General features: G+C 42.8%; 3 protein-coding genes and 1 long non-coding RNA gene across 6 annotated transcripts; all 4 read left to right on the top strand.

The window, feature by feature from the left end:
• Positions 1 to 1027: 1027 nt before the first annotated feature.
• LOC134287897 (uncharacterized) lies at positions 1028 to 10948 on the top strand. 2 transcript variants are annotated; one of them, XM_062851082.1, is made up of 3 exons: positions 1028 to 1429; positions 1512 to 1571; positions 10529 to 10948. In XM_062851082.1, exons 1-3 carry the CDS (start codon positions 1298 to 1300, stop codon positions 10844 to 10846), a joined length of 510 nt encoding a protein of 169 aa, XP_062707066.1. In that variant the 5' UTR covers positions 1028 to 1297; the 3' UTR covers positions 10847 to 10948. The 2 variants fall into 2 exon arrangements, 1 of the variants encoding a protein (XP_062707066.1); XR_009997624.1 differs by having other exon boundaries at positions 1131 to 1429; positions 1515 to 1571.
• On the top strand, positions 6143 to 7826 carry LOC109428556 (uncharacterized). Of its 2 annotated transcripts, XR_003896436.2 has the most exons (5): positions 6143 to 6438; positions 6497 to 6591; positions 6655 to 6726; positions 6791 to 6899; positions 6962 to 7826. It is a non-coding gene; the product is annotated as an uncharacterized LOC109428556 (long non-coding RNA). The 2 variants fall into 2 exon arrangements; XR_009997627.1 differs by having other exon boundaries at positions 6791 to 7826.
• Positions 10949 to 11852: 904 nt separating the features above from the next.
• On the top strand, positions 11853 to 17952 carry LOC109420855 (zinc finger protein 883). The gene is made up of 4 exons (XM_062847952.1): positions 11853 to 12019; positions 12307 to 13277; positions 15468 to 16107; positions 17817 to 17952. The coding sequence occupies exons 1-4, from the start codon at positions 11853 to 11855 to the stop codon at positions 17950 to 17952; spliced, it is 1914 nt and encodes a 637-aa protein (XP_062703936.1).
• Positions 17953 to 18253: 301 nt separating this feature from the next.
• Positions 18254 to 22588, top strand: LOC134286344 (uncharacterized protein K02A2.6-like). The gene has a single exon (XM_062847951.1). The coding sequence runs from the start codon at positions 18254 to 18256 to the stop codon at positions 22586 to 22588; it is 4335 nt and encodes a 1444-aa protein (XP_062703935.1).
• The last annotated feature ends 206 nt before the right edge of the window (positions 22589 to 22794 follow it).

Genomic DNA, 22794 nt, shown 5'->3' with positions numbered 1-22794 from the left:
GTTTGGAAGTATTGAATATTTGATTAAAGGTACACTACACAACCTTTTAAAATGCTCTATAGGTATGTACATTTTTCTCATTTCGGATATCTTGTATTTTCCAGAAGCTTCAACGCTGGGGAACCGTGACGTGAAAAATAAATGAATATTAATGACTATTCTGTTTGTCTGTGAGGAAGTACTAGCTTGATCCCGATGAGGATGTATATCTCTCTACCAACACACTCTACCATCATTTCTTATCACCTTGCCTGCTGAGTTCGTTCGTTTCATTCTCGTACAGGGGATAGACAAAATGATCGGGACAGGCAAAATTTTCACTTTTCAAAAAATGTTCAACTTGCTGTAACTTTTCGAAAAGTGCATCAAATATTCTCAATTTTTTACTATAAGTTCATCAACTAGTTGTGTATCAGTGGTCAAAATTTGGGAAAGATGAGGCCATTTTCCACGAAGTTATAAAAAATCTTGGAAAAGGTAAAATTATCCGATAGCCAACTTTGAGCTGTTATATCTCCGGATTAAATGAACCGAATGCAGTGAAATTTTGACCATTTATGACTAATATAATGAGCTACGAAAAACCGTTGACCTAACTTAAAATTCTTAAGACGGAAGAAAATTATAGCGATTAGATTATTTTTCTAATAAATTACCAAATTATTCAAAACTTCAACATCGTTTCAGAATTCAAGATGCAAATTATAGTTCGTTTAATTCCCCTCTAATTGACTTATATATAAATGTGTTTTGAAGGAAAGTAACAACATAGCCGCCAACAAATTGAAAAAGTAATGGAATACATATTAAAAATAGACCAATTTGCTAAAAAATCGTGAAAAAATAAAATCGCTATGACTTTTTTTCTTGTTAAAAATTTCAAGTTAAGTCAAATGTTTTCCAGAGTTCATTATATAAGTCATGAATGGTCAAAATTTAATTGCAATCGGTTCAATAAATCCGGATATATAATAGCTCAATGTTGGCTATCGGATAATTTTACCTTTCCCAAGAATATTTATAACTTCGTGGAAAACGGCCCGATCTTTCCCAAATTCAAACCACTGATACACAACTAGTTGGTGAACTTACAGAGAACATTCGCTGAACTTTTCGAAAAGTTACAGCTAGTTGAATATTATTTTAAAAGTGAAAATTATGCCTGTCCCGATCATTTTGTCTATCCCCTGTATTTGTAAACAAAAGTGTAGCAAAAAATCTCGATATTTGGATCTGATAGAATACCGCTTTGCAGGTCAAAGTTTAACACAGATTCCAAATCTAAGGAATTTCAATAATGACTCGACCAGAACCCTGGCTCATGGCACTTGTTGCGAAGAATGGCTTGGACAATCTTTGCCGAGTGTGTTTAGCAAGTGGAAATGCAGACCTTGGCTATACGCTGATCAACATATTTGAACCGCCAAATGTAAGTACAACATACTACCGCTAAGTATTATTTAATACTTTAAATAATAAATGTTACTGAATTTAATTCTGATCTGTTTCAGCAGGATACCGCATCAGGATTTTCGAAAGCGGATGTTCTACACACCATCTGTGACATAGAGGTATAATTTTTATGTTACTAACTTCCTTTATAGTGGATTGAGGATTGGTCATTCGCTCCTCGTTGAAGGGGTTGATGAATAACTCCGTCCTTAAATAGTTACTTCCGTATTTTTTTTGTTCTTGTTTTCGTGTCCTAGAATACGTTAACCCTACAAGTATGACCGAAGAATATCAATTTATTGACATTGATAATGATAATGAGATAATGAAGATAAAGAGTCGGTTAGGGTAGGGCGGGGCAAGATGAGCTCCCTAAGGATCACGTTGAGTTTATTGAAAGTTAACACAATTTTTCAAAGTACCTCTCAGTAGTTCTCTTCTATATCTTGTTTTCTATCACCCATAAACATGAGAGGGTTAAAAATTTACAATAAGGATGATTTATTTGACTAAACAAAAAAGATGTTTTATGGTCAGTTCGTACATGCTACGGGGCAAGACGAGCACTTCATTAAAATCCCAATATTTTAACAATAAATTGGCAATACACTGATTGATATAGTGAACCTTGTGTATAGCTATGGTATCACGTTCTAAAATTATCATTTTTTTTCGATTATTGAAAAAAAAATGCGGTTTTATAATACTTTATACAAAATGACCCGAAAAACAATAAACGATTATTAGGTTGCTTATTTTTAGAAATTTTCGAAATCGGCTTTTCGGGCCCGTATGAAGTTGATCATTAATATTAACTTCTTTTCCCGATCAGCCTAGATAGCTGTGTAGTGTCGGTAGCGGTTAGTTCAACTGGCTAAGAATAGCACTACGGACCGCCTGTTCCAGTGGTAGGAATCCACTAATCAGGTGACCCCTAATTCATGGTGTTATGCGGCTTTACGCTTACCGTGCCTAGGAATGAATGGTTAGGGGGGTCTTATAAAAACGCAAACGGAGCCTGTGGAGTACCAGGGCACCCTCCACAGTATTTGCCCTTACTGTGCTAACCGGAGCAATAGCGCGGTGGACCTTGTGTTTCTCCGAGACAATCAGCTGCCCTTCTTCAATCTCATACTTGAGGCTGAATAAGGGCGGGATTATGAAGATGTTATTAATTAGTTTAAATTTTCACCTATATGGTTTCGCATTATGCGTTTTACACAGTGTAATCTGTGCATCCTCGCCTTTGGCGCACTCAAATCGATACCGATCTGGCTTTATTGTTGCTGTTCTTTTTTGTGCTGTGATTGTTAAGAGTTTAATCTTGCCTAGTTTGGGTAGTGGCTACGGTTAGGATAGCTCAGATCAATCTTCAGCACAAAAGAACAGCAACGATCAATCTTTGTAGACTTATGCAAAATGGTACAGCCCAAGTGGCGTTAGTCCAAGAACCTTACTTTCGTAAGGGGAATTTCTATCTAGGAAACCTTGTGAATCCGGTGTTTGCTACTTTCAGTAAAAATGAAATGGCAAACTCACGTGCCATGCCCCGAGCATGTGTGCTTGTCAACAACGCAATCGTTGCTACACTCATCTCTGAACTAACTACCAGAGATGTATGTGCTGTCACAATCGATGTATCTGTTGAAAACCTCAACAGGAAATACGTTTATTGTTCGGTTTATTTACCGCATGATGAACCATCCCCTACGGATGCTTTCAAGCAAGTCATTGCATACTGCACTTCAAAAGGCCTTCCGCTAATTGTTGGTAGTAATGCTAATGCTCACCATATAATCTGGGGCAGCTCAGACATCAATTTGAGAGGCTCCAGTTTGATGGAATACTTTCGTGCGGCTCCGTGGTCGTGCGGCTAGGGTCACCAAGCTCTTTGTCGCTTCGTGCTGAGGAGCGTGGGTTCGATTCCCGCCGCAGCTGTCAGGAAAAGTTTTCGGCTGTGCCACTGGGCGTTGCATGCTAGTCCGTTGTCTAGTGTCGTGCTTCCTTCAAAGAGCGAAAAGCTCACTGGAAGCATTGAACGTGTCCGTGTCTAAGTAGTACAGATCTTGGATTACTTAACATAGGCAACCGCCCAACCTTCTTGATATCTGGTAGAGAGGAAGTGTTAGACATAACGCTTTGCTCTAGCAGAATTAGTCATGAGCTGACCAATTGGCATGTGTCAGATGAAGAATCTTTATCTGACCATCGCTACATCTTGTTTGAACATGTGAATGTTACTTCGCAAACTTTGCGTTTCAGGAATCCCCGGTCAACCAACTGGGATCTCTTTACCGATTTGGTTGCAGCCAAATTTCATGGATACTCACCATCAATTGACACTCCAAGTGATTTAGATGATGCCGTTGATACTACAACGGCCTTCATCATGGAAGCTTTTGAAGAAGCCTGCCCTCTGCGGTCTGTGAAGACCACAAGAGGAACCCCTTGGTGGAACTCCGATCTGGCGAAGCTCAGGAAACAATGTAGAAAGAGTTGGAACAGACGACGTTCGGCTGGATCGGAGGCTTTCAGGTCGGCTCGCAAGGCCTACCAGAAAGCTCTTCGGTCTGCTGAACGATCCGGCTGGAAAAACCTTTGTACAAATGTTTCCAGTCTGAGTGAAGCCAGTCGATTGAACAAAATCCTTGCAAAATCTAAGGATTTTCAAGTGAACGAACTTCGTTTGCCAAATGGTGATTTCACTTCCTCTGATGAGGAAGTTTTGGAATGTTTATTCAGTACACACTTCCCCGGATGTGTGGATATTACATCTTCGGATGAACTTGATGTCTTTTCTTGTAGTTATGATTCTTTAGCTTCGGCTCGGAGTATCATAACTTTAGAATCGATTGAATGGGCACTTAATAGCTTTGCTCCTTTCAAATCTCCTGGGGCAGATGGGATTTATCCTATTTTGCTTCAGAAGGGATTTGATCATTTCAAACATACTTTGAAACAACTACTTGTTTGCAGTTTTGCTACAGGGTATATTCCCAAATCCTGGCGGGATATTACTGTGAAGTTTATTCCGAAAGTGGGTCGCGCGTCGTATGAAGAAGCAAAGAGCTTCAGACCTATCAGTTTGACCTCTTTTCTTCTGAAATGCTTAGAACGCATTGTGGATCATCACATCCGTGATGTTCATCTGGCCAACGTGCCTCTTCATGTGAACCAACATGCCTACCAATCTGGTAAGTCCACTGTGACTCTTTTACACAAAGTTGTTTACGATATCGAGAAGGCATTCGCTCAAAAGCAATCCTGCTTGGGTGTTTTCTTAGATATCGAGGGTGCCTTTGACAACGTGCCTTTCGATGCCATATTGGAAGCCGCACGGGGTCACGGTATATCTCCAATGATTTCCAATTGGATTCACCAAATGCTCAAAAACCGACATCTCTTCTCGACATTGCGTCAAGCGGCGATTAGGAAATTGAGTGTTTGTGGATGCCCCCAAGGGGGAGTCTTATCACCTCTTTTGTGGAATCTCGTAGCAGATACGCTATTGAGGCAACTCAATAATAGCGGTTTTCCTACTTATGGTTTTGCCGACGACTACCTAACATTGTTAGTCGGTATGTGCATCAGCACCCTTTTCGACCTGATGCAAAACGCTCTTCAGGTAGTTGAGGGTTGGTGTCGCCAATATGGCCTTTCGGTAAATCCGAGTAAAACATCTATTGTTCTTTTCACGGAAAAGCGAAACCGTAATGGTGTTCGATCTTTACGTCTCTTTGATTCTGAAATCAATGTGACTGAACAGGTAAAGTACGTTGGAGTCATTCTTGATTCCAAGCTTTCCTGGACACCTCACATTGAGTTCAGAATCAAGAAAGCTTGTATGGCCTTCGGGCAATGCCGGCGAACCTTTGGTACAACTTGGGGTCTTAAACCCAAGTATATCAAATGGATTTACACAACTGTTGTTCGTCCAATATTGGCGTATGGATGTCTTGTGTGGTGGCAAAAGGACGAAGTGAGAACGGTCCAATCAAAATTAGGCCATCTCCAAAGGATGTGGTTAATGGCGATGTCTGGAGCGTTCTCTTCAACTCCCACGGCAGCGCTCGAAGTTCTCTTTGACGTTGCCCCACTACACATTCATCTCAAACAAGAAGCACTTTCTTGCACTTACCGTCTATGGGTACTTGGTTTACTAGAGGAAACTCCTGTGAACCGCAGTTCAACACACACCTCGTTGTTTCCACTTTTGGTGAATTGGGACAAAGTTGTCCTTGCTCCAAGTGATCTTACAATTGCTTGTAATTTTCCATATAGGACATTTTCCACGAAATTCCCTTCCCGGGAAGAGTGGACATCTGGTTATCTGGAGAGAAGTATTTCAGACGGCATCGTATGTTACACTGATGGCTCCCTTCTCGAAGGTCGAGCAGGTGCTGGTGTTTACTCTCGTGAGCTAAGGCTGTATCAGTCTTATTCACTTGGTAGACACTGCACCGTTTTTCAGGCCGAAATCTTTGCTCTTATGTGCGGAGTGCAATCAGCACTTCAGCAGCACGTAATGGGCAAAGTAATATACTTCTGTTCAGATAGCCAGGCTGCTATTAAAGCACTTGCTTCGGCCAACTCCAGGTCGAAGATAGTTATCGCTTGTCGAACTCAAATCGAGGAGCTGAATTCAGCAAACGCTGTTCACCTTGTATGGGTACCTGGCCATTCTTTATTACGTAGCGGAGTTATGTCGACTGGATATTTGGGTTATTGTGTGACGAATACAACCATCCAACTGGCAACACTGCCACCAAGCATAAAAGCAACGCGCGTACGCCAATAAAGCGCCGCGACGCAAGCAAGACGCCTACCAGCAGCATTGACGACGCACAAAGAAAAAATCTCTCACTCCTCGTACAATCATTGTACCGTTCAGTTCATCGTGTACCCGATCCACCATCATCCCGCAAAAGCGGTGCGGTTTTCGCCACCTCTCGAATTTCCAGCCTAAAAGGACCGCAAGCGGTAAAGGTAACCATTTCTCGACCACAATCCAGGTGAATTCAGGCTAAAGACGTTCTTTCAACAGCTACTTGCACACGTCGGGTGGGTACACGCGACTGCAAGAGGAGAAAGCACCAAATTAAGCACACACATCGACGCCATCATCCATTCCCACACGAGGTGAAGAATTTGTGAAATGAAACAAAACGCACTAGCTAATGCTCCGCCATCTTCTCTCAACAGCCACACCGAGACCACCCAACATGCTCCTTGAAGAAAGCCGTCCCTGATAGAACCAATTCAGCGAGATTACAGGTGATATTGTCTTTGCTACTCTGTCAGGAGAAGAAAGCTAATTTTTCCCCATTTGGTAAAAAAGGTATCCGATTCTGGCCGTACTGGCGCCAGTCAAAAGGAAATAACGTCATCAATAATCGTTGCACCACCTAGAGCAAAGGCCGTATCCACGAGAAGGCTCTCATCACGAGGTAAGCCACACAAACCACCACATCTTGTCAGGTATCCGGATAACCAAAGAACGTGCTTTCAGGGCCTTCTTATCGTATGCGCCTCTGCATCGACGTCCCACCGGCGATCATCCATCGACAGCACGCTTGTGCGTGTGTGTGACAGCAACACATCTCGTCGGGACCGAGCGCCAAAAGAGTAGGACTGTGTTGGGAAGTTCAGTGTGTGATTGTGCTGTGAGTCAACCAGGTACGTCTGACTGAGGCGACATACTACACTCGGTGTGACTGTGTACGTGCATGTTGGTGCTTGTGAAAGTTTACGTTGCCACCCAATGAGACACGATCAGTGCACGGAGGAAGATCGCAATGAACGTGGCATATTAGCAAGAGAAAGACAACAGCATAGCGGGTAGTGGTGGCGCATTCGTGTGCGCGTCATCGCGTCGTCGGCAGTGCAGTGCGTCGTGTATGTGAGAGAAGTGATGGAATCGCCCACGGGCGTTCGAACATTCGCTTTCCAATAGGAAAAGCGCTCGAATCAAGTAGCGCATTCAGAGAAGATAATCATCGTCATCGTTCATCACCGGGGGCCCCTGCAGCGCATCGATCATCGGGCAGCAGATTGTCGGCCGAATGCAGTGAGCTCGAATAGTCTTATGGTAGGCTTAGATTATAAGTTCGGGTGAGAATGCACTATGCAACAATATATGCACATGAGTATGTTTTGAAAGAAGAAGCTGGTGAAAGATAGTTTTTTTCTTATTGGCTGCCCGAGCACCTCACCAACAAATAGTGTGCTTAGCCGGGCGTGAATGTCAAAGGCAACAGGTCTCGGTTCACCCAATGAGTTGAACCTTTCTGATTTCGGCTCAGCTGAAGACGTTATTGTTATTATTATTTCTTCTTCCTTCGTTCGTTAAGAAGAAAATAAAGAGGATTGCAATATCTTCCATCGCTGGAAATGAATTGGCTGATGAGTTAGCTCGCACTGGAGCATCACATGACTTCATTGGCCCTGAGCCAGCTATTCCGGTATCCAAGTGTTGGGTAAAGCTTCAGATTGACACCTGGGCTGCCACTCAGCACAAACAATACTGGAATAGTTTGGAGTCATGTCGTCAAACAAAATTGTATTGTACTGAGCCATCTCTAGGGGTGGCAAAGTATCTAACAAATCTGTCAAAGCAGAATTGCAGCATGCTGGTCAAAGCATTGACTGGCCACTGCCGACTCAGTTATCACATGGCGAATATTCAGCAAGCTGATTCATTTGCCTGTGATAGCTGTGAATCCGATTATGGAACTTCGTATCATTTAATATGTAACTGTCCAGTTTTTGCGCAATTGCGTTTCCGAATACTCGGGAAACACTTATTAAGTGAAACTGACTTCAGAAACCTGAATCTTCAGGACGTTCTGTTGTTCTTGACCCGCTGTGGTAAAGAGCTATAGGCTCTCTTTAAGCTTTATGCGTTATTACAGTGCCCTTCTCAGGGCGCTGTTTGAACCCATTGTGGTACGCTTATGCGTTATTACAGTGTCCTTTTCAGGACGCTATGTGAACCCATTGTGGTACGCTTTTGCGAGTATGACGATCCTATTCCCTTACCTGTCCTTTCCCATGTCCTATCCTTTTTCCTTCCCTTCTCCGTCAGGTAAATGATGAATAGGCTCGTGTTCATGGCGATGGCACAAATTTCCCGAATGGAGGAGAACGTGCCTCTAGAGCCGACCTACTGATACCTGATACCTGATGACCGAAGAATATCAATTTATTTACATTGATAATGATAATGAGATAATGAAGATAAAGAGTCGGTTAGGGTAGGGCGGGGCAAGATGAGCACCCTAAGGATCACGTTGAGTTTATTGAAAGCTAACACAATTTTTCAAAGTACCTCTCAGTAGTTCTCTTCTATATCTTGTTTTCTATCACCCATAAACATGAGAGGGTTAAAAATTCACAATAAGGATGATTTATTTGACTAAACAAAAAAGATGTTTTATGGTCAGTTCGTACATGCTACGGGGCAAGACGAGCACTTCATTAAAATCCCAATATTTTAACAATAAATTGGCCATACACTGATTGATATAGTGAACTTTGTGTATAGCTATGGTATCACGTTCTAAAATTATCATTTTTTTTCGATTATTGAAAAAAAATGCGGTTTTATAATACTTTATACAAAATGACCCGAAAAACAATAAACGATTATTAGGTTGCTTATTTTTAGAAATTTACTCAACCAAATAGTTGCAGAGGTTACGGAAACCTATGTTCGGCACTATTGAGTGGATTACAATAATTTCAAAATATTTTCTATATTACCATCAGGGGTGCTCATCTTGCCCCACTATAGGTAAATAACTAAAATTGAATAAATTTTAATGTTTGTTTTTAGAAAATATTTTCTAATGTAAATTAAAATGCTTTGCAGTAAGCTAGTAATGTTGGCTGATAACTAGAATTATGGTAAAAATTTGATTCTGACATAAAAACCTTATTTTATTCTGATGATTTCTTATAAGAAAATGCTAAAATTCCATGCTATCGACTTATTTGACAATATTGTTTAATTCGTTCATTATGAAGTACCTTTTATCAGGTTTACAAACAGGATGAACATTATTCTAACGGATTATAAAGTTGTTTGGGCAAAATTCATCATAAAAGTAGTAAAACGGAGGGGTGCTCATCTTGCCCCGGGTGGCCATCTTGCCCCGTCCTACCCTATAAGGTCATGGACAGTCGGTTATAGACATTGATTACTCAATGGTTTGTGTGGGGATGTAAAGAGTGTTTAGACAATCTGGTGTGTCATACAAAATATTTAAGCTTTCATACAAAAATATCTAACAAGGAGGTGGGTGTCGAAAATTGTGAAAATTGTCTTATCTAATAAGTGAACTGCTCCTAAACCTTCAACAACGTTCCCACAGCAATTCAGCCTACCACTCTTCAACTCCGCTATGGTGACAGTTTTAGGATGACTGATACCCATATTGTTGCTGGCGTAACGAAAATCCAGTGCCTTGTATATTGTACAAAAGTATGTGCTGCGAATCCAAATTTTCCAGCACCCACTGTTATCGGATCGATCCAATCGATTTTTTTTCGATATATCATAATAATTTTCTGAGTATGAGCCCACAATGTCTGAAATCGATGGAAAGATTGAATGATGAATGTGCCATCCCATCAAACATATTTGCTGTGTAAGAATGGAAAAAGCTACTCTTAAGGAAACTTTAGCTTAAGAAACTGTTATTCAACTAGTTCTGTTTTTTTTTTTGCGATACTACGGTGTAATCACAGACAAACAGACGTAACACCTTGAACGATTTTTATGGAAATCCATCGCCCAGTTCACACTACCATCACCTGGTGGAAAAGTTGCACGAATCACTGTGTTGTGCAATATCGTCAACAGAAGGCGCTAGTGTGAAACGTCAAACGCATAGAAAAACGATGCGCGCGCCTCTGGTTGTGAAAGCCACAACTATGAAAATTTCAAATGATCGTTAAAAGCGTGGTCGATGGAAATTTCGCAAGTGTTACGTCTGTTTGTCTGTGGTGTAATGTTCACTTGCTGCAATTTATTATAACCTAGTACGTGCTTCTGATATTTTGTTTTGCATTCCAGCTTTCAGAAGATGACCACTTGCCCAAGAGAATTTGCCCTGTGTGCTTTTCACGTTTGGATGATGCTTACAACTTGCGCCAGCAGTCGCAGACCACCCAACAAACATTATACGAAGTTCTCGCTGAGGTAACATCAGCATCAGAAAATGCAGCAAGAAACAACGTGAACCAGCTCGAACATGAGGTCGGTAAATTATTTGAACGAAGCAAATTGTTCCCGAAAATGTTTCTTTTCGGAATGTTTCCCATTTCATGTTTCTCTTTTCAAGGCTACTTTGAACAGCTTAGAACTTATCTTACCCATATTTTACCATTATAGTCATTACGGGTTTGCCGTTGATTATCTTCCCAAGCCCGTCTTTTATTCGTGAATTTTAACTTAGGCTGGAAGAACTCATTTACTAACTTGAAATACGAACAACTCGACACTGATTTTTCATTTGGGCCTAACTGACATTTTCGAGTTCTCTCTTTGTGTTACCACAGAATGTGTATTGAGTTTTCCAAAGATTTTTTGGTTAAAATGCGAAGAAGACGACTACATGTTGCTATAGAAACAAAAATAATAATGATTTTGTTCGTTTCGATCTAATAACGAAAGAGAAAGTCGACGAAAAGAAATCGATCAAGTTAGTTAGGCCTTTATGAAAAATCATTGTCGAACTGCCTACATGTTACAAGGTTCAGCTGAAAATTTCACCATAGACTTATCCTGATGTCTCTTCCTATGGAGAACTCACATTTCGTGAGTTTCTTGATGGGAGTGAAATTCGATCCCAGGTTCTCGCGTGAAAATAATATGCTCACAAGGGTAGCGTAGTTTCTTATTTAAATCGCTGCTTATTCATATATTTTTCTTGCTTTTGTTATACAATGACTTCACGATCAAAGCCGGATAACCCTCGGAGGGCACTATTGAAAAAAACATGCTTCTTCTTTTTCTTCTTCATGGCTCGACGTTCGCATTGGAACTTGGCCTGCCTCTCTTCAACTTAGTGTTAGAGCACTTCCACAGTTATTAATTGAAGGGCTTTCTTTGCTTGCCATTGCATGAATTTGTACAAGGACAATGACACATTATGCCCAGGGAGTCGAAAAAAATTTCCCGATCGGAACGGGAATCGAATCCGCCGTCTCCGGATTGACGATCTATAGGCTTACCCACAAGGATAACTGGAGACCCCCCAACAACCATACATGAGACACAAAGAAACGAAAGAGTTGAACAGACAAAATGTAAAGCCTGGACGATAATTTCTTTTATCTTTTTGCAGATATCCCAGAAGGATTTATGTGCTACGCAGTACAACACTGAAAATTCCGAAATGGCATCCGACGAAGAAAGTGCATCAGATACAGAGCACGACAAGGAACTGCTCTTTGAAGTTGAGTATCTGAATGTGTCGGAAATGTCCCTGAAGGATGACAATACATTAAATTTTGAGAAAGGCCAGACCAGTAAACAAGCGGAGAAGATCATACGCTGTTGCGGGTGTGACACTGTATTCGAAACTGAATTACAGTTAAGGGCGGACGGGACGGTCGGGGAAATATCCGCCATTGCTCTGTTGCTACTAAGATGGTAATCTCAGATTCTACTTCATATTTTGCAACAAAAATCTATCACTGTGTATGCTCACTTGCAGTGCATATGCTGATTGTTTTTCAGCATCTTCAGTGCGATAGAACTCGAGATTACCATCTTCAAAATCGCGAGGCAAATTGTTAGAAAGAGAGGCAAGATAGGAAAAATAACACGGCGTCCCGTTTCACCTTAAGGAAGCATTCAATCCGTAAGCATCGTCCCCGATCAGAAGTGGATGTTCCGGATGGCAAAGTGCCATGCAATGTTTGCTTCGCGCTTTTTCCGAATAAATTCACAGCTGCGATGCACAAGAGAGGCAAAAATAGTGTGCAACCACTGATGAAATGTAAGTTCTGTGGATGTAATTTTTTCACAAAGAAAGGCATGATAAAGCACAGAAGGCAGTTTCATAAAGGGCAGCGTCATAAATGCTGCAGATGTAGTTTTTCAAGCAAAGATAAGAATGAACTTATCGAACACTCCATAAGCCACAAAACAAATTCCAACGAGGAAGAAAGAGCTAAAGCATACCAATGCAAACTTTGTGATTCACGATTTCAATTGCTGCAGGAGAGACGACTTCACGAACGTTTACCGTACAGAATACGCCGAAAAAAACGTACCAAAAAAGTGTCCGAAGAAGCTACCGTTCCTGCCAATTGGTGTTGTGGTTGTGGCAGAGTGTTTAGCTCCATATCCGAATTGAACGCCCACCAAAATGAAGTCCATTTACCAAATCGCCTCGAACATAACGAAGAGAATCCCATTGAATGTGTCGGCTGCTACAAACGATTCAAAACCGACAACATCTTGAAGCAACATCTTCGGAAAAACGCCACCAGGAAACGGTTCTTCTGCGACAAATGCACCGCGGTACGTCTGTCTCCCGAAGAAATGATCCAACACCAACTGTCCCATACCGGAAAGAATGCCTTCCTTTGCTGTGGCTGCAAGATGCAATTTGAATCGAACGAACAGCTGGAACAGCACGCACTGCAGGAGCACGCCAACAGACCGAAAATTTATTACAACGATGAAGACGACACCGAACGGCCTTTCCCGTGTAAGGTTTGCTACCGACGGTACAAATCGCTGAGAGATCTACGAGGACATCAGCGGTTTGTCTATAGCGTTAGAAATCATACCTGCGAGATTTGTGGGAAAAGTAAGTGTCTATTAGTTTTAGATTTTGTACTGAATGCAGCTTTGTATTAAACCTCCCTGGCCAAGTTCGCAGGGGTTGACGGTATTAAAGTGAAGGAGTTTCATTTTGATTATTGTAATGTAGTGTTCTTTAGTGAAACGTATCACCTTTTTAACACTTTAATGCGCCTCCAACGGTTCATCACGAACCGGCTGCTGCAGATGGAGTATGGCTGATCATATGCATCAGACATGCTCGATAAACACGGAGGAACCGCCAGGGCTCAGTAGAGTCTATTCCTAAGCAATAGTTCAAAGTCGGTTGGATTTGAGAAGGTTTTGATGATCGTTACAAATCCTAATAAAAGTATTATAGGATTTGTGACAGGTTTTGGAACCTTTATCAGCCAGCTGACTTCAAAATGTTGTTTGGGCTCTATTTCTCACGTTTCTCGGTTGATTTTGATTATTAATGTCATAGTCGCTTTTTCTATTGTTTATCATGTTAGTTGGTCATATTTTCTTTAAATAATGCAATTAAAATCAACCGACGAATTAATAGTGGGAAGGAGATTTGCAGCACTTAATTGTGCTGATAGATTCGAAGCTAACGTGCGAACATTTAAACGCATTGTTGACATCAATGCGTTCGACGTGACATTTTGGACAAAAGCTGACTGCATTTTATTAACTGAACAACGTTACTTTTGTATAACTAGGTTGACATTTCTAGGCCACGCATGAGAAAATGACATGGTTTATCGAGGTAGGACCGACAGGACAGAACGAATTTGAATATTTTTCATAGTATTCGTAGGGGGATGAATACATAATAGTTGACAAGCAATTTTTGTTTTATTACAATCAACAGACCAACTTGGCGTATTTTTGTTTATCTCTTAGATGGTGTTATGACACCAACAGAAAAATATCAGGAGTTCAGTTACATGTTTCTGTGGGTTTTTCACACAAGAGATGAACATTGAGAAGTAGAAATCAAGAAAACAATTTGACACAGAATCGACTATATTTTAACATACGGGTTCGACTGATTCGATAAATCTATCTAGAAGGATCTAGAAGACAATTGACGCTAAGATTGGAAAAAAAGCTTGCAGTTGGGACTAGACTAAAATAGTGGCCGATAGGAAACAATGCGCTAGACAGCATTATTATTCATTTTTTAATATTTACCAGCAGGCTTTTCGCCGGTTGAGAGTACAGTATCTAGCTGTGTAGGAAGATACGGATTAGTTGATGTACAGATGACAGGGTTCTCACGGGAAGTGCTTCAAGTGAGGCTTACATAACAACTGACAATAAAGAAACCTATTTTCCTTGACTTTCTACGCAATGGACATCCGACCGAACACACGTGTTTTCGTTAATCTCCTAGGCATTATTAAGACATGGCGTATCTGCATGACGGAACAACTAGCAGGTTACAGTTCCAGACGTCTCTTTTTATTAACGACATTCAGCATATTTCCAATAAAACTACACTTCAATAAAGCAAAGACTAAAGCTGCTAAGATAGAACAAATCAGAATGACTTAATTGACTATTACCTTGGAGATCTACTTCGAATAACTGACAAATTGACAAGAACCTAACTAAATACATGGACCATACTACAACAAACCTATTGACATAAAGAAAAAAAAGGGAAACTTTTATTAAAACTATTTTTGTTCAACGCAGGCCAAAACAGTGTCGACTTGGGCCACGATATGCCTACGTACTTCTGTGTGTTGAAACAAAAATAGAGGCTCATAGAAGCAAACGTAGGGAAAGGGTGCGGTGTTAGAACATAAGCACAGTGTGCTACCGCCGTAATCACTATGAAAAAAAAAAAAAAAAAGAATGCAGCTTTGTATTAAACCTTCAGCGCGCGCGCTGTTGTAAAAACTACAACACTACCAAAAAACCTCGCTTTTCGTATACAGCGCGAGCGCAGTGCAGTTTCGGTTGTTTGCGTGTCCTGGTAGATTAATAATGCAAAGTCAAGTCATGAAGTAAAATTACTGATATTTTTTCGATTTTGCTAAGATCCTTAGAAATGATTTGACAAAGATTTTTCTTATATAACAATTATTATTATTATTTATTTTTATTTATTTACGACACTTTACCATAGTAGGCATTCGTGTCGTATATAACAATGGTCAGACAAGCTTCTCTCTCTATAAAAAAAAATTTCACATTCTTCCAGGTTTTCGCCACGTAAGCAGTCTTACACTGCACATCGCTAGTCACAAGACAAAAGCGGAGTTTCCTTGTCCCATCTGTGGCAACAAGTACAAACATGAGCGCCAAGTGCGTTTTTGTATGATTCGTCACGAACGCCCCAGGGAGCACAAGTGCAAGATATGTAACGTTACCTTCACGGCTGCAGCAAATCTCTATTCCCATATGGTGTCGCATTCGGATAGCCGTCCTTACAAATGTAACATTTGCGGTGTAACGTACAAACGTAGTTTCCACCTTCGGAAGCACATGGACGTCCATTCAGACAAGAAGCATTATCCTTGTAAGTACTGCCCGGCGGAGTTCTTCTCGACGTCTGAACTGTACAAGCACGAGATCAGCCACACTGGAGTGTATCCTTACGAATGCGAAATTTGTTCTAAGAAGCTTTGCACACGTCTAGTTTACATCAAGCATTACGAGGCCCACATAGAAGATTCGGAAAAGGTGTTTGTTTGTCACCTGTGTCCGAAGAAGTTCAGTCTGGATCATTTTCTATCGAATCACATCAAGTATAAACATCGAATCGAACCGCAGGACAAGCAGTGGAATAAAAAGTTCAACCGCAAAGGCCCGGCCAGGTTAAAAGGAGGTCGCAGACTTAGGCACCCTACACACTACTCAAACCGTTTGACCAACATTGCCACCGCCCCCAAGTTGGTCGAACCAGCAAATGTTTCTGCAACCGTACGACGAACTGCCAAATCGTGTTGCACCAACATGTCACTTTGGTTGCACCAACATCATCTCCCATTTGAAATCGTACTATGTTTGTGCAACAACACTACACACGGTACGATCGGTTCGTCAAACATTGGCTCCGCCCACCGTTGGTTTGAGTAAAATCAAACTGGTTTGATTTTTGCCGATCAAACCGTCAACCGTCAAATCGGTTTGACGAACTGCCAAATCGGTTCGTCAAACAGCATCACACACGGTCAAACACAGCACCAACTCAACCACCAACCTGGGGGCGGAGTCAATGTTGGTCAAACCGTTTGAGTAGTCTGTAGGGTGCCTTAAAGGAGTTCGGGTGTACGATGTTGCAGCTGCAAAGATGAAAAGGTAGGCGGAGAAGTAGATCAAGAAGGGCCGTTGGAACTCATGGAGGACTTCAGTGAGAAAGTAAGTCAATAAGAACTCGATCGTTAACAAAATAGGACAGATCGGTGAAGTACTAGATTTGTAGTAATGAGCTGAATTTTAGTATGGTGAGAAGGTCAATTCTCCGTTTCTGCCAGCCGCCTGTCACCGCAATACTGCCCCACAGGAAAATAACGAGCCAACATCTTTGGTTCCCACTTTCAGCCGCCTCGTTGAACGCAATAGCGGCGGCTCGGGCGGTTGGTTCCCCATGACAGCGCAAAGTTTGTAAACAAACATAATTCCAGGAGCAATAATTAAAAACGGCGAAACATTTTTCACAACAGATTTTTTTTTTCACCTTTTAAAACAGTTAGTTAAAGCAAAACATGACTTTTAATTTCACAATTAATTATTTCAAACGAAATCGTAATAGTTCCAGCTCGTCTTCTTCACGGGGAGAAAGTTTCAAAAAAAAAATAGAATTGTTATTAATATGATTCAGCCACAGTCAATTATCGTTCCTGGATTTTGATGCTGACCTCAAAAACATGGCCGCGTGACAGGAGGCTGGTTTCTGCAATGAAATGGTGCAAACAGCGTGGGTATTATGATTCCTTGTCTAATTTGATGCTGTTTGAGCAAAACTTCGGGTAACAATGTTGTTGTTTTCTTCATTTCTTGCAACATAAACAACATAGTTATCCAAAGTTTTGCTCAAACAGCATCAAATTAGGCAAGGAATCATAATACCCACGCTTTTTGCACCATTTCATTGCAGAAACGGAGAAATGACCTTCTCACCATACAAAAATTCAGCTCATTACTACAAATCTAGTACTACACCGAACGTGCCCCATTGTTAAGTTATTTCAGAGTCTGGTCAAGATTAAATAGTGAATTTGTGATGCCCGTAGGCACTTGCATTGATTGATAATTTAATTATGTGAAACATTCCAATTCAATCGGTGGGTGGCATGGTTGGATCTATAGATCTATAGGTATAACCTCAGTCGATTTGACAATAGATTTTATAAATGGTTTACCGCGTAGGGTCTTGTACCATTTGGGCAGGTGTACCTTGCTGTTGCTGCTATAACTAAGTCAATTTCAAACCGATTGATTTGAATTTTTGTATAGAGTTAGGCACGTACAGTATCTAACTCTGTACAAAAAATCAAATCAATCGGTTTAAAATTGACTTAGTTATAGTGGCAAGTACCCAAAATAGGTATACTAGCCCGAATGCACCGCTAGCCCGAATACAACAAGCCCGAATCGAAATTAATCTATCAGTATCTTATCGTATAGAATACGGAAGAATAGCGTATGTTCCAAAGAAGGAAAAACCTCTGCCGGATTTGTAAATTGATAATGGCGCAAATGATGGTGCTTGCTGTAGCGGTTGGTTACGCATCAGTGACGCTCGCTACAGAAATGCTTTCTGCTCGGGTATCACCACCGCGAGCCGAGAACTGTCAGAAGTGTACGAGTAGAGAAAGCACATTTTTTCCATATTTTGTATTGCCTCGTAAAAGAATTAATAAAGTTATGTTTGTTATCTAATTGCCTCGTATTTTTACGGACATAACATAATTGGCGACGAGTATTTTTCGGTCGAAGTAGTTCGCGTCGTTTTCGGTCGTCGGAATAAGAGTTTTTCGCGAAATGGCAACGGGCGGTCCGGCAGGAGCTGGCGCTGCCACAGCAGCCGGCGATTTGGCAGCGGTGTTCGCACAAATGGCACACTTGTTGGAAGCACAACAACAAGCCCAAAAAGCACTCCTCGAGCAGCTTGTGCGGCCGCGAGACGGCGAGTTCCTGATGGAAACACTTTCCAAAACCCTGACGGAATTTGCCTACGATCCTCAGCACGGTGTTGTCTTCGACAAGTGGTATGCCCGACACGAAGAGGTGTTCACTAAAGGCGGAGCGAACCTAGAGGATCCAGACAAAGTACGACTCCTGTTGCAGAAGCTGAGTTCTGTAGACCACGATCGTTACGTGAATTACGTTTTGCCGAGGAACCCACGAGATATTCCGTTTGCGGAGACGGTGGACACACTCAAGGAAATGTTCGGTCATCAAACATCCGTTTTCTTCCGACGGTTCCAGTGCCTGCAAACGTGCAAACGCGATACGGAGGACTTTGTTACCTACGCAAGTTTCGTCAACAAAGCTTGTGAGGAATTCAACGTCAACACGATCACTCCGGATCAGTTTAAATGTTTGATTTTTGTTGCTGGTCTACGGTCGGAGAAGCAAAAGGATATCCGTACGAGATTATTGGCCAAGATGGAAACTGATTCTGCGGCAGATCCGATGACGTTGAAGAAGCTGCTTCTGGAGTGCCAGCATCTGGACAATTTGAAACACGACACTGCTGTAATCGAATGTCCGAAGCCGCTCAGTCACGCGGTGCACAGACGCGAATCCGGTGATGCTGGAAGGAAGTTCTCCGAGAAAACTCCAGTACCCTCGAAAGCTCCACGACGTCCGTGCTGGCAGTGCGGACAAATGCACTTCGTTGCAGATTGTTCGTACACAAATCACACCTGTCGAAGCTGCGGAAAAGTGGGCCATAGAGAAGGTTATTGCGGATGTTTTTCGAGAAAACCGGATGAAGCAGGCAGCGATCCGAAGCAATCGAATACGGAAGGCAGGAAGAAGAAAAAGAAGCAGAAGAAGGAACAGTGCAACGGAAGCGGAAAGTCGAAGGGCATTTATGCAATCAACGAGGCTGGTTTTGCCAATCGTAGGAAGTACGTGGAGGTTTTTATCAACAACAAGCTCATCGAACTGCAGCTCGATTGTGGATCCGACTACACAATCATATCGGAGGATTCACTACCATCGTTGAACGACCCCAAAGTGCAGCCAACGAACCTGAAGGTGGCCACAGCATCGGGCAAGCCGCTACCTTTATCAGCCGAGTTTCCATGTCAGGTTACGTTCAGAGGAATCACGAAGCAATCGGTTTGTTACGTGACGTCGGTGCAAGGTTTCAACGTTCTTGGCAGCGATCTGATGGATGCTTTCGGCTTGTACGACATGCCGATCAATTCCTACTGTAAGCAGCTCACAACAGCAGAAGATCGAGAGGCGAATAACGAAGCTCTGAAAGCAAAGTATCCCGAGGTATTCCGCGACGGACTTGGACTGTGTTCGAAGGTTAAAGTCAAGCTTTTTCTCCTGCCGGGGGCCAAACCGGTATTCAAACCGAAGCGACCGGTCCCTTATCATTCGCAGCGGCTGGTGGAAAAGGAGCTTCGAAGACTAGAGGACCTAGGAGTGATCGAACCAGTGGACTTTTCTGAATGGGCGGCACCCATAGTGGCCGTTCGTAAAGCGCAAAAGGATGCTGATGGTGACCCTGTAGTCCGAATATGCGCGGATTACTCCACCGGCTTGAACGCAGTGTTGGAACCTAACAAGTATCCGTTGCCCACTCCGGACGAGATATTCGCAAAGCTAGCTGGCAGTAAATACTTTAGTATTCTGGATCTGTCTGATGCTTATTTGCAAATGGAGGTAGAGGAAGAGTCACAAACGCTGTTAACGATAACGACACACAAAGGGCTTTTCAAATGCAAACGGCTACCTCCTGGAGTAAAATCCGCCCCGGGTGCCTTTCAGAAAGTCATCGATAGCATGATTGGCGATTTGGAAGGAGTTGAATCATTCCTCGACGATGTGCTAGTGCACGGGAAGACACCAGAAGAGCACGACCGGAACCTGGATCTCATCCTCCAGCGGATTCAGGAGTACGGATTCCGGCTCAAGTGGGATAAATGCCGCATCTATATGACCGAAGTTAAGTACATCGGACATATCGTGGACCAAAACGGTATCCGGACAGACCCGGAGAAAGTGTCCGCGATCGTCAAGATGCCTCCACCACGGAATGTCACGGAACTGCGTTCATTTTTGGGCGCAGTGAATTACTACGCAAAGTTCATCAACGAAATGCATCAGTTGCGTAGGCCCTTGGATCAACTGCTCCAGAAAGACGCCAAATGGATGTGGTCCAAGGAGTGCCAAAGTTCGTTCACGCGGTTCAAGGAACTTCTACAATCGGATTTGATGTTGACGCACTACAACCCGTCAATGCCAATTGTGGTCGCGGCAGATGCATCGAATACAGGCATCGGAGCGTGCATCAGGCATCGGTTTCCCGGGGGCGCCGAGAAAGCAGTGCAGTATGCTTCCCGAACCTTGACGCCAACTGAACAAGGCTACAGTCAGATCGACAAGGAGGCCCTTGCTCTGGTATACGCCGTCACAAAGTTTCACCGAATGATACTGGGACGACCGTTTGTACTGGAGACCGACCACCAACCGCTTCTTCGGATTTTTGGGTCACATAAAGGAATTCCGGCCCACACATCGAACAGGTTGCAGCGGTGGGCATTGACCTTGCTTTGTTATGACTTCCACATTGAATATATCAACACGACGAAGTTTGGATACGTTGACGTGCTCTCAAGGCTTATCGACTGTACAGTGAAACCGGAAGAAGATTATGTGATTGCATCAGTTCGGCACGAAGAAGATGTTTCGGCGGTTTTGGAGGAAGCTGTTGATTCAATTCCAATCACCGCGAAGAAGATTGCTGCAGCTACGGATCGAGATGAAACACTCAAGCAAGTTGTACAGTTCCTGCACTCTTCGTGGCCAACCAAAGCTTCGTACCAAATCAACCCGGAGTTGACAGCATTCTACAACCGGAAGGACAGTTTGACCACCGTACAAGGCTGTATTCTTTTTGGAGAACGCGTCGTTATTCCTGAGATTCACCGGAAGCAACTGCTTAAACGTTTACACCATGGTCATCCTGGAATGGTGCGGATGAAATGCCTTGCTCGCAGTGTAGTGTATTGGCCCGGGATTGATCAGCAAATCGAAGATTACGTGAAGCAGTGTAAGGAGTGTGCAGTGGTTTCCAAGTCTCCACCCCACGCGCCACCAGAGGCTTGGCCAAAACCTGCTGGACCGTGGCAACGTATACATGTGGACTATGCCGGTCCGATCGATGGGCTGTATTTCCTGCTGATCATCGATGCGTTTTCGAAATGGCCGGAGATCTTTCCTACGAAAGTTACCACTAGCAAAGCGACAATAGATTTCCTTCAGACGACATTCGCTCGGTTCGGATTACCTGGTACTATTGTGTCAGACAACGGGCCGCAGTTTGCATCAGGTGAGTTCGAGCTATTCTGCAAGACGAACGGTATAACCCATATCCGCACTGCACCGTACCACCCGCAGTCAAACGGGCAGGCAGAGCGATTTGTCGATACCATGAAGCGTGCGATGAAGAAAATAAACAAGGGAGAGCCTCTACAGGAAAGTCTTCAAGTTTTCCTAGCTACTTACCGATGCACACCGAGTCGAACCACCGATCACAAATCGCCCAGTGAGTTGATGTTTGGTCGGCAAATGCGGACAACGCTTGATCTTCTGCGACCAGAAAAGCTGTTGGTAACCGAGAAAACAGATAAAATCGCTCAGAAACGTAGGTTTGCTCACGGTGACTTGGTTTACGCTAAAGTATACAAGGGAAACGACTGGACCTGGGAACCTGGCAAGATAATCGAACGGCTTGGAGCAGTAGATTACAACGTTTGGTTGGACGGCCGACGTGCTGGATTGATCCGGTCGCATGTTGATCAGCTACGTGCAAGACATGTGGCAGAAACAGCTGACAGAACCTCATCGAGCATCGAGGAACTTCCACTGGACATATTACTTGGAGAGTTCGGCATCGTTCATGTTCCAGATGGATTGGCTGAACCAGGTGGGACGGCACAGGTCACTCCACTGCAACGTTCCAACGTTCAGCTGCGACATCAGGGTGCTTCAAGTGCAGCTCAACCCGAGGCTCAACCATCAGTTACCACGGCGGGATCGAGGTCTCGTATACCAACACCAACGACCACCTATACATCGCGGGGACGAGCAGTTCGGCTTCCGCCGAGATACGAGCACTACGTGATGTCTTAAAGGGGGAGATGCTGTAGCGGTTGGTTACGCATCAGTGACGCTCGCTACAGAAATGCTTTCTGCTCGGGTATCACCACCGCGAGCCGAGAACTGTCAGAAGTGTACGAGTAGAGAAAGCACATTTTTTCCATATTTTGTATTGCCTCGTAAAAGAATTAATAAAGTTATGTTTGTTATCTAATTGCCTCGTATTTTTACGGACATAA

Source organism: Aedes albopictus, chromosome 2 (assembly GCF_035046485.1).
Source record: "Aedes albopictus strain Foshan chromosome 2, AalbF5, whole genome shotgun sequence".
Lineage (NCBI taxonomy): Eukaryota > Metazoa > Arthropoda > Insecta > Diptera > Culicidae > Aedes > Aedes albopictus.
This window is presented reverse-complemented; position numbering and strand designations above follow the sequence as displayed.